Source organism: Nesoenas mayeri (assembly GCF_963082525.1).
Source record: "Nesoenas mayeri genome assembly, chromosome: 16".
NCBI classification, from domain to species: Eukaryota; Metazoa; Chordata; class Aves; order Columbiformes; family Columbidae; genus Nesoenas; species Nesoenas mayeri.
The window spans coordinates 15,978,656-15,992,810 of NC_137562.1; the positions used below are offsets into that span (position 1 = coordinate 15,978,656).

The 14,155-nt window shown below is 47.6% G+C and overlaps 1 protein-coding gene across 1 annotated transcript in view; it reads left to right on the forward strand.

Annotated features, from left to right (window-relative positions):
* Window positions 1–13,912: 13,912 nt before the first annotated feature.
* Window positions 13,913–14,155, forward strand: part of PREX1 (phosphatidylinositol-3,4,5-trisphosphate dependent Rac exchange factor 1) — a gene marked incomplete at both ends in the record, with an annotated part of 113,193 nt that continues 112,950 nt past the window's right edge. The window contains one exon of the mRNA XM_080354510.1: window positions 13,913–14,071. Within this exon, the coding sequence (XP_080210636.1) occupies window positions 13,913–14,071 (159 nt within the window). The remainder of the gene's footprint in view (window positions 14,072–14,155) is intronic.

Here is a 14,155-nt window from a genome sequence, read left to right on the forward strand (position 1 = left end):
CATAAGGAATAAGAGATTTATAAAATAGAAGCATCACTTCCTTTCTGCACCAAGTAATGCAAACAAAGCCAAAACACAACCAAGACAGACACAACTCCACTACACTCTGCCCTCGGGTACAGCCGATCGGATGGGAAGGCCCCTGAGCACCCCATTTCCCTGCTCGGAAAGCAGGCCCGCGGTGGTGCTGCTCTGCCAAGGGGCAGCAGGGCCACAGCGCCTGTCGCTCAGAGCGGCACCAACACAGCGAGCCGCCGACACAAGAAAATAATGTGCACGCTGGTTTCATAAGCAGTGAAATCCCCTGGGATTCCGTTGCATGCGTTCAGAAGCTGAGAAAGCAGAAGTCTGGGGATCTTGCCATGGACCTGCTTTGTCTCCTACACCCAGTGCACGAGCAAACATTTTGCTGGCAACCCAGGCAGCCCGAGAAGGGCGGCGAGCGGTACAGCTGCCCCTGCGTCGGTGAGGACGCTCTGCCGTGTGCCCTGAGCTTGCCCCGGCCCAGCACCATGGCGCTGTTCAGCCCTCAGAGAGCTCCGAGCAAGCCAGAATGGGAACACCCTTCATACCAAAGAATTTGTTGGGCAGTGCTGGGTTAGATCTGGCTCATGTTTTGTTAGAAACCTCAAAATGTGTTGATAACATAGCTTGGATCACTTTGATTACGGCTTATCCTTACATGTCAGTGCCCAGCCCAGAAGATGATCTGTTTCAGCCCCTAGTGGCTTGGGTGTGTTTTCCATATGCCACACTGATATGTCAGCCTACAGAATATTTTAGTGCAGATGAAGGAAGGGACCTGAGAACAGACACAGGTCTCTCAGGTGACCTCTCCTCCAACACGAACCTGTGAGTTATGCGCAGAACAACCTGCAGCGTCTGTCAGCAGACGGCACGCTGGTTCATTTAAAGATGCACGAAGCAGAAAACAGGCTCAGAACCTCCTTTCTAGCATTGTAACGCATGTGAAAGTTTAGCACAATATAAAAAGGCATATATTAAATATGTCCCAGGCTTTTTCTTTCAGTGCCAACGCGAGATGGAGTCACCATGTTCTGGTGAGACGGCTGCGGGAGCTGAGACGACCCTTTCTATGGTGAGAGCCTGGCAGCCCCGTCCACCGCGTGGCTTTTCCGACACTGCTAAATGCAAGCGTCCGCCAAGCGGGAACACAGCTCCCCAGACTATTAGATTGCCTGAAAAGGCGTGAGATTTCACAGACATTCGAACGGGTATGTTCTCTATTAGCCTTCTGATTGTAAAGATTCTTGTTTTGAAGATTTTCTGTCTATCTCAAACGCTATGAATCCACTTGACAATGACAGAAATGCTCTCACAAATCATGGCTACTTTCCTAAAGCAGTAGTGGAATATCCTCAATGACAGGATATGCAAAGACAAGACTAGAAATTGCTTGTTTCTAACCAGAATGTCACTCAAAATAGCTCTGACTACGGAGACCGAATTAGAATTATTCCACCCAGAGATCTCATAAAGAAGGGATCGTGTATTCTTTTCCTCCACTCTTCTAACATCTCTGTTGTTTGACAAGAAAACAGGAAACACATTTATTGTCTAAATGACCAGGACAGATAGGACAATGTTGTGATTCCCACAGTTAAACTCTACGGAACTCCAGAACAAGCTGGACAACACATCAATCTTCTTTGCAAATAACCATTTATCATCCAAAAAAAGGGAACAAATAATATGCAGCCTTCAAACTCAGTAGCTACCAAGCAGGTAATCAAACTGCTAGGAACAGCGGGGTGAATATGGCAGAGACACACGTATGTGCACGAGTGCAGTGTGCCTGTTTTACAGCTGTCTGGAGGAACAGCAACAATGTCAAGATGGGGCCATGAGGTTGGCCTGTCAAAGAAAGAACAGCGTCAACCTGGTAATGGCGGAAGGGACTAAGAACTCTGCCCTTTAGAGGTTTCGAGGTGCTTTTGGTTGGTAGCTTGACGTGGTACTAGTGGAGCCCCTTTACTCTCGTGGTGAGTCCCTACCTATTCAGTGTAGCGTTAGAAAGGAAAAGCGTTTGAGTTTCCTTCCCGCTGGCCAGCGCCTCGCTGGGGTCCCGCACCCAGCACCCAACGCGCCCGAGCTCTCCAGGGCGTGCCGCAGTGTCCCCATGTCCTCCAGCCACACAAGGTCCTGGTCTCCACAGACACACAGCTCTAGCGTGAAATCGGGCACGCTCAGCGAGCAGCGCTCTCATCACCTTGAAATGAGATTTTGCAATTCATTTCAGTGACAAAGTAACGGGTTTGGTATCGTTCTCAGAAGAGCTTTCAAGGTTTTTTAATTGTTTTCCTGAAAGTATTTTAAATCACATTACCTGATATTTTGAGGGGAGAACGAGTTATTTGGCTAACTCAAAAGCAACATAGACTGACTCAACATTAGTACTGAATATAACACAGCGCTGCACACAGTTTAATTGCATGGTGTGTGCTCATGGTTGGAGGCACGAGGAATGAAAGCCTTTCCAACAGAAGGCAGACAAACAGGGAGAGGATGCATGTAGCTGCATGTATGTTTGCAAGCGAATTCAGTGCCAATTACAATAATTGCTGTTGAAGTGATGTAAAGAGCAGGTTGCGGCCAACACGTCTGTAGTGCAAGCCGTAAATCAGGCGCATGCAGTGCCTAACAGGTGCACGCGGTTCAGTCTGTATAAGCCGCTTCCTTGGCCCGCAGCCTCCCGGGCCGCTGCCCGCGCCAGGTGCTCCTCGCCGCCCGCCGGGCTGACCGCGGCGCTTTCCCCCCCACGGCGCGGCGCCTGGCGCGAGGAAGGAAACCTCACCCCAAAACACGTGCGAAATAGAAGGAATATTCTCGGGAAAACTGGTCTGCACAGTAGCTCGGTTCCCAGCCCAGCATTAGCAGAAATTCCTTGTATAATAGATGTTCTTTTCCCTCCGGCTGCCCATTTTTAATCATTTCCATAGGGACTGATTCTATTTATTCTGCTTGGCTTCTAGCTGTTTTCTCTGCTGCCCAGTAATGTACTTATTAGTGGATTTCCCAGGGGACTCCACATTTGATTCACTGTCTCAGCTCTCTAAATTTTTTCCAGTCCAACACTGCACGCCCTAAAATCAATAAATCCAGATGGCAAAGGGTTGTCCTGTTGCTAACAGTGTAATTGAGGTAACTGAAGGATCACTGAAACAAATTATTAAGCAGGCATTTATACAAGTGTACGGGTGGTGTCAGCAAGACATTTCCTCATGAGGTCCATGTACAACTCTCTCCCTCTCACTCCCACTGGTTTCTTCAGGTCCGGACCTCAGACTCCTGTATCTTTCCAACCAGCCCGGCTGGCAGCAGCTTCACACTGAGCTTGTGCTCCTGCCCAGGGAAGCTCTAACTGGGGAACAGGACACTGACAGCGTATCTAAACAGCACCAGGCAATGCCATGATATGGAGAAAATCACTCGCCAGGAGAGGCAATGTAGCTGCGTTTGCACTGTGCTGTGCCCGGCGAGTTACAGCAGCTGTGTCTGCCGTCGGCCCCACGGAGCACCCCAGTACCGCGAGGACCCCCTCTGCCCCGCAGACCGGCCACCGAAAGTCACATCGGGATTTCTGCACAGTGCTGATATTTGCCTTTCACCTTACTATTTTATCTTGAAGTGATTCACAAAGGATAAGAGCCATATAGGGAATATGTGAGACTTGGGCAATTCTAAGGCAATAAGAATGGAATTCTTCTTTCAGTATAAAGCCGGCAGGACAGGTCAGGTGTTCAGCTGCCTCTCTCACAGGACAACCTGGACTTTCTTATAAAAAAATCTGAAATGCTTTGGCTAAATCCAAACTCTGCAGTTTTCATATATTTCACGTTTCAAAGGATCAGCAACACGTCCAAAGCAAGCAGACACTCTCCCACACAATGGTTTTGTTAGAAGCCCATATTTCAATCAAAAACAAATTAGAGAATACATTTATTTTGTTAGTCCTGGCAGCAGGAGCTGCTACTGAGATCAGCAGCGCTCTGGTGTCTCTTGGGCAGAACACCAGACCCACAGCACTGGGTGCTGTAAACCACATCCTCAGATGTGCCGTACAGACACAGCTGAAGACCCTTCAACCCTGAGCTGCAGCCTCTGTTCATTGTCATCGGAACACATAATGTGTACCATTAGACGCATAACAGTGTTTAGACAATCAGAGATGTGACAGAACGTGAAGATCAGAGTTTAACTCTTGGTGTTCGCGTACCCCAGTGAGATGACCCTGGCGGCCTGTTTCACCGCGCGCCCCTGCTGGCGCTGCCTGACACCGCGGTGCACTTCTGCGGGGCAGCAACCCCGAAAACCGCCATTTCAAGAAGCTTCACATACTCATGCTTCAAAATTTTCCCTTTATAGTCTTTAGAACCATACCTAGGCCAGAAAAGCCCACAATTACCTAAATATATATAAACATTTGAAACAACTTGTCTTTTTAAAAATTGCAGCTGGAGTGCGAGAGCAGATGGGAAAACCCTTTTGCGAAGCAGTGCTGTGGATGGAGCGCGGGGTGAGAAGCCCAACGGAGGGGGAAGACACGGTGAAACTGAGCAGCTCCCGCAGCCGCAGCGCCCGGGAGGCGGGAGAGCCGGGCGGATCGCCACTCGCTTCCCGAGTCTCCCGAGAGGTGATAATGAGACTGTTCGCCGCATAAGCAAGCGCTGGTTAGACCTGCGTGTATGGGAGCGCCGCAGAACTGACTGATTGCACATTATACCTTTCTGACTTATTGCACGTTATATCTTTCTGACTTATTGCACGTTATATCTTTCTGACTTATTGCACGTTCTATCTTGCACACAGAAAAGCCTGTTTTGCACTGTACTTTGCTTTTCAAATAGGTAATAGTGTAACTATTCCGATTTTGTTGACAGAAACCTTGCCTTGAGTAGAAATGAAGGAAATATAATGCTAAGCTTCCAAAGATCCTGGTTTACAATATAACAAAATCTTGTTAGAATTTCTTAAACCGAAATTGAACAATAATTGCAGATTTCTAGGGTTCCACCCATCGCTCTCCACGTCTGCCACAGGCCTGTGCGTCAGCCCCGCTTTCTCACTAGCGGGACGATTCAGTCACACGGACAGTTTGATATGAGCAGCACCAGGAATTAAATTGGTAAATGACCTTCTCTCTGACCTTTCATCTGACCTTTATATCTCATCATTTCTGGTAAGGCACTCAGAGAGTCACCAGAAATGTCCCTGGCTTTCACCATACAGTACAGATTTTATTCATGCATGTGCAGAACTCTTGGTGTGTTTCACAAAGCCAGCTCAAGACAGTTCCTTGGCTCCTCGGTTCGGATTTAAGGCTTGTTTCCTCCCCTCTCAGCGGGAAAGGCTTCCTCTCTGCTCATTACTCTATTCATTTATTCTCTATTTGCACTTAGGTATTCTTGAGAGGAATCTTCATTTGGACAAAAGGAGCTTTGTTCTGGTTTTCCCTCCTACATCTCCTGCCTACTGGGCCAGAATTAACGTGTGTAGCCCAACAGGACCAGTGAGATCTGCAGTCACCCTTACTTTATTTAAGCTTCATTGTCTTTATCCTTTCAGTGTTGCCCAAACACTTCACGAGATTAAATATTACTGGAACAAAAGAAATATGTTGACAAAGCTGAAGCGTGTGTCTGCAGAAGCGGAGGGTACGGGACTGATCCTTCTCTCTTCCCTCCGGACGGGTTCAGCTTGTAAAGCCAAAACAGATTTTTCTGTGCTGTTGTCACTGACAATTTTTCCACAATTTCTGAGTGTCTCTGTCTTGTCATTGTGTTGGCTCTTCGAGCCTTCTTTTTAAAACCAGTATTTTAGTGCTCGTTTCCCCCTGTATCTCTTTACTGCATTACTTAAATCCCAGCTACCGTTGTAAGGAAACTTCTTATACAAAAATGTAGTTACAGGATGTTGTACTGACACAGAAGAAAGAAGCTGCGAGCTGTCCTGGTCTGGGGGTGTTGGTAAACATGCTCAGTCTGAAACTGAAATGGTTCCGTAGTTTGTTCAGTCAGCAGAGTGGCAAAATAATTTCCATATCGGAGTTCATTCAAATTTCAATAGGGAGACTGAGATTTACCGAAGCCACCCCCCGCCCTCATGCACACGGGCATCGCCAATGGCTTCAGCTGGCCTGTCTGAATTAGCGCCTTGCACACGCTTTGTCTGTGGCTGTGACCTGGTGCACACCGATCAGAAACCCAGCCATGGTCTAAACTTCCCAAAGGACCCACAGACTTCTGCCCCTCTAAGAGGAGCACAGCAAAGACGGGGCTCTGCAGGGGCTTTTGTGCTGCAGCAGTGAAAACACAGCCCCAGCAGCAGCCGTTCCAGAGCCGCGGCCGTTCCAGAGCCGTGGCCGTTCCAGAGCCGCAGCCGTGCCCAGAGCCGCGGCCGTTCCAGAGCCGCCTTTGTCCGCAGCCGGCACAGAGGTGGCTCCTCTGCCCGCGCCTGCGGGAAATCCAACGTAAGCGGCGCTCTGCCTTCCCCCCGGCCCGGGCAGAGCTCGCGCTGCGGTCTGCAGCCCGCAAGGGCTTCCAGAAAAGTCCGAACTGCCGAGGTCTGTTTCAGGGCTTGGGACTATTTATGTAATAAATCATCACGGAGATCGGCAATAGGTGTAAAGTTGTAAAACCAGCTGCAAAACCTACTTTGAGTCAACATCCTCGGAAAGGGAAAGAAAATTCTGCTTAGTGTTTCGTATTTTATAGTCACTTAGCGCCAGGGTGCACCTATGAGCTATAAAATCCAAAGACCATGCCCGCTGAAGACAAACACCTTAGATTTCAGTAAGTACTTTCTGTTTGAACAAAGCATTCTGTGGTATGTTAGCTACATTCAGTTCAGATTAACATGCCCATAACAATCCATGACGATTCCAGGACAGCATTGAGTCTACCTGTTGGTACTTTTCTTCAGTTTTGCCAATGAAATAGTATTTTTTCACTTCAGTCAAGCATTCTGAACAAAACTTCACACTTTTTACCTACGGACTTAGACTAGAAAGCGTTGGGCAAAATGAGGATTTCTCAAAAGTACCGAGCTTCTGAAAGCAACGGGGCCATGGGTGACACATTTGCTGTCATTAATGCAATTTGATTGCTAGAAAAACTGCAAGAAAACCAGATCTGCCCCATTTCCTTCCATCTTCAGTCCAAGACCTTCTCCATGTTGTGTTCTGGGCCATTGGTGCTTACACCAAGTTCCATCTTCTGTGGCAAAGCACATAGGCCTCCTCCGCACTTTAATCTGCTATCACTGGTTTCCTGTTATGACTCGTACAGCACTTACACGGTAATTCAAATGAAAGTGTTCCGTGATTTCACGAGTGATACTGTCAGTTTAATGGCAGTTTTATAGCTACACTTAATGTTGCTGCATGGATGGGTGGATGGGTGGATGGATGGATGGATGGATGGATGGGTGGATGGATGGATGCCTGCTGGTTAGCATGTATCTCATAAAACAGTTTTTCCTTTCATCTTCAAATCTCTGTTCCATGAGGGAGAATCTTTTTCCAGCTCTAGTTATAAACCCACACAAGTTTAGAAGTGGCTCCATCATTCTAGTGTCCACCTCTTCATGACTGTTTTTGTACACATTGGTTGTGCTGACATGGCTTTTCCCGTAAGATATACTGATGGTTAAGAATAATAGACACACTGTTAGGAAGAAGCAATTTATAAACAGAAACAAGCACCATCATTTGTGTTATTTTTTCTTCATGTACTTATAGAGAAAAAAATACAAAAAGGGAATTTTGCTTGGCTGTGTTAACTTGGGCCAAATACTCACTTGCAATACCATCTGCAAACCTCGGGCAGCCTCTCTTAGCACTGCTCCAAAACAATACATTTCATAAGAATGTTGATTTGTCAGCAAAAAAATGTAAGGAATTGCAAACTTGTAAATGGTCTCACATGGGAAAAAAAAACACTTGGAACAGCCCTAGTTTAATGGACTGTTTCATCAAAATCTGACAGACTTCCCATTTGCGAAATGAAAAAATAATGACCAAAATTTAGAAAAATCTCCAAGCATATTGAAGTTTGATGCATCTTCTTTTCCCCACCTCTAGTTCTGGTTCTTTAGATAAAAGTACCTACGCCTGCTGTCAAGACAATGTTTCTCTATTGTTGATTTTAGGGGTAAAGAGCCCATCATGTAACATTATATGTCAGGAATAATAGAAATGCTTCTTTCACATTACTTAAACCCAAAACTGCTTAAAAATATCCTGGATTGAGCAAGACCTTTTGATTAATTAAACCAAAAATCTTCTCTCTATTCAAGAGCCCAATGAGAACCCTTAATTACACAATCAAAAATTATGTCAGGAAAGAGCATCATGAAAATCTAATTATGCACTTTTTAGTACATGATTAGTTTTAAGTAGGTGGGTAAGACTGAGGAAGAGCAAAAGAGGGGAAATATGATAAAAGAGGTGAATCAGGCAGTGAAAAGAAAAGAGGTATCGGAGGAGTAATAACCAATACACCCCCCTCCCAGGGTGTCTTCAAAAATTGGATGTCTTGACTTGATTGCAGAATGTATGAAATAAGACATGATTCTTCCTCAATTATAGGCATTTAGGATTCGACACAAAGCTCACTGAAGCCTATCAAAAGGAAATAGGCTGCATTTCCAATTAATTTATGAGTTCAACACCAGAAATATGTTCAAAGAGTTTTGTCCATCTCACCTGACCTTATGAGGGAAACAACTGTCCATTCTCATTGTGCTGTCCCTCTGCTAAGTGAAATTGTGATATAACATTCTACAAAACGTTGTGTGCGGGTCCCATGATAGAGTTTATAGTATTTCCTTCTTACTTTTCAAATCCTGCATCCTTTTTGTCATGAAGTTGTGCTACCCTTGGGTTTTCTCAAGTATGAGTTACCAAATCAGTAGGTGCACGGGGAGGCCGGGAGAGGCGCAGGCTTGGGCGGCGCTGCCCACGGGCCCCCAGACGGCCCGAACACTGTGCCGAAAGCAGCTGTGCGGCACGCGGGGGCCCCTCCGACCCGGCTCTGTGAGCCAAAGCCGGGAACCGGGAATTCCTGAGCTCCGGTGTTGCACATATTGACACAGCGTTCTCGAGCAGCCTCTTCAGCTGTCTGCGTCTCAGTGTCCACACTTTCAAATGGACATAATAACACCCACGTCCTTCTGCCACACACCGTGAGTCTAATTGAGTGCTTTCAGAGTTTAACCGAATGTGTGTACAATACTATCCTCTAATCAAAGGGAATTCCACCCAACCCTGCCCAGCAATTCTGCTTCTTTGTTCTCCATGCACACTGTAAGCCTCTCTATATTTGTTCCAAGTCACTTTGCAGTCAAGTTACCTGAGCATTTCTATTTTATTTTATATTTGTGCTGATATTAGAAAAGGAAATGCAAAAGCTCCACTGGCAGTTTAGGTTCCTGGAGAGTATAGACCTGAGAAATTATTTCTGCAAAGCTCACCACAAACTGTATATATCTATAAACTCTATATATCTTGCTTGAAGATAAATCATTTGTAGAAATCAAAGGGATTAATTGCTAGCTCGAATAAATCAGCAGTGGTTTTAGTGAGATCAGTAAGCCACAATGATTTATATAGGGGTAGGTGAAAGGTGATTCGTGTCCACTACATACAGGCCAGACTCTGATTTCAATTACACGGATGGAAATCTCTATTAGCTACATTATTTTGACTGAAGTTTCTTGAATTACTCTGTATCTCTACAGATACAATGACAGGTTTTAAATTAGCTGCTGCAATTCAATAAACAGTTCCTGGAGTAAGGGTTTGTTTTCTGCTCAGCAGCAGCCATAAAAGCAAGCAGCACTTTAGAACCTGTATAGAAACAGCACACAGAACATCACAGTACCATTGAACAAATCCTTGACACACATATCTTTAATGTATTGCAGAAATCCATTACTACCATCTCTGAAAGAATATAGTAGAACTGCTATAGATACAGAAAAGAGCAATAAAGATGGTCAGCCATGTAAAATGGCTTCAATGCGAGGAGAGTCTAAGAGGCTACGGCATTTTAATTTGATGTGGAGACCTCTGAGGGGAAACATCCTGCAAAATCTTCAACGGTGAGTAAAGCACAAACCGTGATTACACTCTCTTGAAATACTGAAGTTAAGGTTCAACCGAGTAAATGATGAAAACAATTATACAAGCAACCTTGTACACTAACATACAGGAACCTGTGATTCAGTGGCTCTTTTAACACAATAATAAGAACAGAAACACAAAGAGACGGTGGAGATCAACATAGGAAAGTAATGTTCAGGCCCCTTGTCTCTTAGATGCTCACTGTACCAAACACCCTGTTGTCCACATGCTTTTCACCACAGAGAGGTTCAATAACCTGTGAAACTGCAGCATACTGAATTCCACTGAAAAGCTGTATAAACAGTTTAATAAAGCATGTGAGGCTGGAGTGTATTTAGTACCACAATAAATAAAGAAATAAATGGGATGAGTTCATATAAATCATATGTACAATGTGTGCACAGACAAAGGGTCATGCAGAACGTGTAATGCACTCGAACATCTGCTTTTGTCATCAAGTCACTTTGAAACTAAGCATGAATGGCAATTTTTTTATTCAAAATTTCCTAAAGTTTGCAGAAAAAGCATGTGTTAACTTCAGCAAACTTCAGAGCAGTATGCGTTTGGAAAGCCTGATGAACTTTCCTTTCAGAAAGGAGTAACAATGGCTGAGGGAGAATAAAAAATAGTGGGGAAGAGGCGGGTGGGTGCTCCACCAGACCTTCCTTGCTGAGGATGAAGGCTCTGCCAGTATAAACTAACAAATCACTCCAGATTTCTAAATCTTATTCTACAGCAAATGGGGTCCCAATCACATCCCTCACAACTTTCCTTCATCGGGCTGAGTGTGAAAGGTGTTTTCTCCTACCAGAGTGAATGCAGCCAGGATGCAGCCAAACCCCGTGTACGATTTGCCCCGTTCCCTCCCTGATGTTTGTTTTCTTTGGTACTGTGGACCACGCAGAGAACCTATCAACTTGGTGCTACTGTGGTAGACCATGTTCAAACAGAACAGCTCCAAACCACTTACAAGCACACGTAAATTAATTACATCTTCATGAAAGACTGTGAATTTCATGCTAATTGATATGTCAGCCTCCCGATAATTGACTCCCTGACTGTTTTACAAAGTAGCAGCTCTTTTTGTTTGCTTTTGAAGTGCTCACTTGAAAAAATATGGGCAGTAAAAAATCTCTTCAAAACTGAACAGTATTTGTAAACTGCTTCCTTCTAAAAATATAAAAAAAATAAAAACAAGCAAAAAGGAAAAAAGCTAAAAGGAACATATATTCAGTTGAAGCTTCATTCAGTTAACACACAATATTCCTTTAAAAATAAAAGAGCTTGCTAGCTAATTATGGATGTTCGTCTTTAAAATGAAAAGCCGTGCTAGCAACTCATAAAAGATGCATTCTAAAGTAAGGATTATGTGTATGTTTGAGATAATTTGGACTTTACCAAAATGAATTTTCCTACAGCTAAAAGAAAACCTTTCTAAAAAGAGTGGAAAATCTTCCTTTATTTTTAATGTATACTTTTTTCTTAACATTTTAATCTTTCCAGTCACAAGTAGCACCTTTTTAAAAAGCTTTACATAGTAAGGTTTCTAATACTAACAATAAAGCTAGAAAAGTGTTTCGAAGTAGCGCAGCTCACACCCGGTGTCAACACGAAGCACAGCAGCGGCGGCACCGCGCTGCTCAGCAGCACCGCACCGCTCACCCAGCACCGCACCGCTCAGCAGCACCGCACCGCTCAGCAGCACCGCACCGCTCACCTAGCACCGCACCGCTCAGCAGCACCGCACCGCTCACCCAGCACCGCACCGCTCAGCAGCACCGCACCGCTCAGCAGCACCGCGCCGCTCACCCAGCACCGCACCGCTCACCCAGCACCGCACCGCTCAGCAGCACCGCACCGCTCACCCAGCACCGCACCGCTCAGCGGCACCGCGCCGCTCAGCGGCACCGCACCGCTCAGCAGCACCGCACAGCTCACCCAGCACCGCACCGCTCAGCAGCACCGCACCGCTCAGCAGCACCGCGCCGCTCAGCGGCACCGCACCGCTCAGCAGCACCGCACCGCTCACCCAGCACCGCGCCGCTCAGCGGCACCGCACCGCTCAGCAGCACCGCACCGCTCACCCAGCACCGCACCGCTCAGCAGCACCGCACCGCTCAGCAACCCGCGGAATAACCGCCAGACTTGTGCGGCAAGGACGGGAGACACTTAACAAATTAACAGCTCCCAACCTAACACCTTTCTCATTCAGCCACAGGGTGGGGGCGTAGCTTTGGGGATGCTGATTTTTCCTGCCAGCGTATTGTTATTCAAATCGTTAGCGTCTTTCAGAAGTCTTGCCACTTGCCCCAAACAGAAAAAGCACTTGATGATTTTAAAAAGACATCAGCTGGAGACATACTGGCTAAATAAATGAAGGTACTGTAGTGACTTTCAGAAGACAACACAAGGTTAAACGTAAACAACTTGAAAGAAAAACTGAATTCAGAGTCTAACCTGACCTTCTGAAGACTTTGCTCGCCAGTCGTCGTCTCAGGCCTGGCCCAGGGCCTTCATCCCCGCAGCGCTGCTCAGCTCCGCCATTAGCACGCGCAGTACGGCCAAGGTCTGCATAAAATCCTCCATTATCCCTTGCACTTCCCTTCCCCTCAGCGCTTTCCCTCAGACGTTTTGAGCCATCGTGTTTCAGAACGACTTTGTGAAGGAAACATTTTCCACGGATGAGGCTGCAGAAGCTGGTATGACAACGTACCCCGAGAGGCACACTCGTGAAGGTGGTGCGAGTTGTGCGCCTTGACCCAGGGCTGCACCAGAAGCAGATGTGGCAAGCTAGTATAGCGTTGTTACTTGAGAAAGACGGTTTCCACGCCGAGGACTGTAAGCATGGTGGGTGTGCTCTGCACAGCGCGGACCTGGGGCCTGCTGCAACTGCACCTCAACTGAAGAGCTGGTTTTCATTTCGTGTAATATGATAAACGTGAAGCCTGAATCAGACTTCACGACAATTGTGTATGTCGGACTGCCATGATTTTCTCCTGAATGGAAACCAGGTGGAATGGAGATCAGTTTAGACAGAAAAAAGTCACTGTTAAGTTAAAATACCCAAGGAAGTATTTATTACATGGATTTATTACATTGTTTGTGTTACTGTTTAAGATAATAGATGTGATAAGTGTCACTTGAAAGTTCACATTTTTAACATTTTTTAAAGTTCCTCTTGAAACTCTTCATCCAAAATAAATTAGTAGGTGCTTGTGTTTTGAAGAAGGCCTGGCAGCTTTCTTATCATGCAATGGGTGTGTGTGTGAGGGGGTGTCTGTAGCTCGGTGTGTGATGGTGTGTGTAGGTGTGAGGGGGTGTCTGTGTGTGTGGTGTGTGTGTGGGTGTGTGTCGCTGTGTGAGGTGTGTGTTGGTGTGTGTGCGGTTGTGAGGCCGCGTTCCCGCCCCGCGCGCTCTGGCCCGGCCGGGCCCCAGGGGCCGGGCTCCCCCGCCGGCCCCTCCCCGTTCCGCCCTCCGCGTCCGTCCCGCCCGCCTCTCGCCGCCCGCCCTCGCCGCCGCCGGGGCTCCCCTCCTCTCTCCATTCAGCGCTGCATCGCCGCTCGCCGCGCCGCTACCCCGGCATGTCCCGCCGCTGGACCCCCCTCAGCGACCGGCCCCTGTAGCTCCTCCGGCCGCGGGGGAGGCAGCGCCGAGGGCGGCAGGAGGGGCCGCTGCCCAGCCGCGCCGGCACCGCGCGGCCATGGGGGGCTCCTGAGGCGGCCGAGGAGCGCGGCGGGAAGCGGAACGCCTCATCCCCCGGCCGCCACCATGGAGGCGCCGCCGCCGCCACCCGGCGCCCCCAGCGCCGCGGAGCCCGCCGGCTGCCCCAAGGACACCGACCGCCAGCTGCGCCTCCGCCTCTGCGTCCTCAACGAGATCCTCAGCACCGAGCGGGACTACGTGGGGACCCTGCACTTCCTGCAGTCGGTGAGCGGCGGCGCGGGCGGGGGAAGCCCCTCGGGGCAGCGGCGGCGCCGGGCGGGCGGCCCGGAGCGCAGCGCAGCGGCTCCT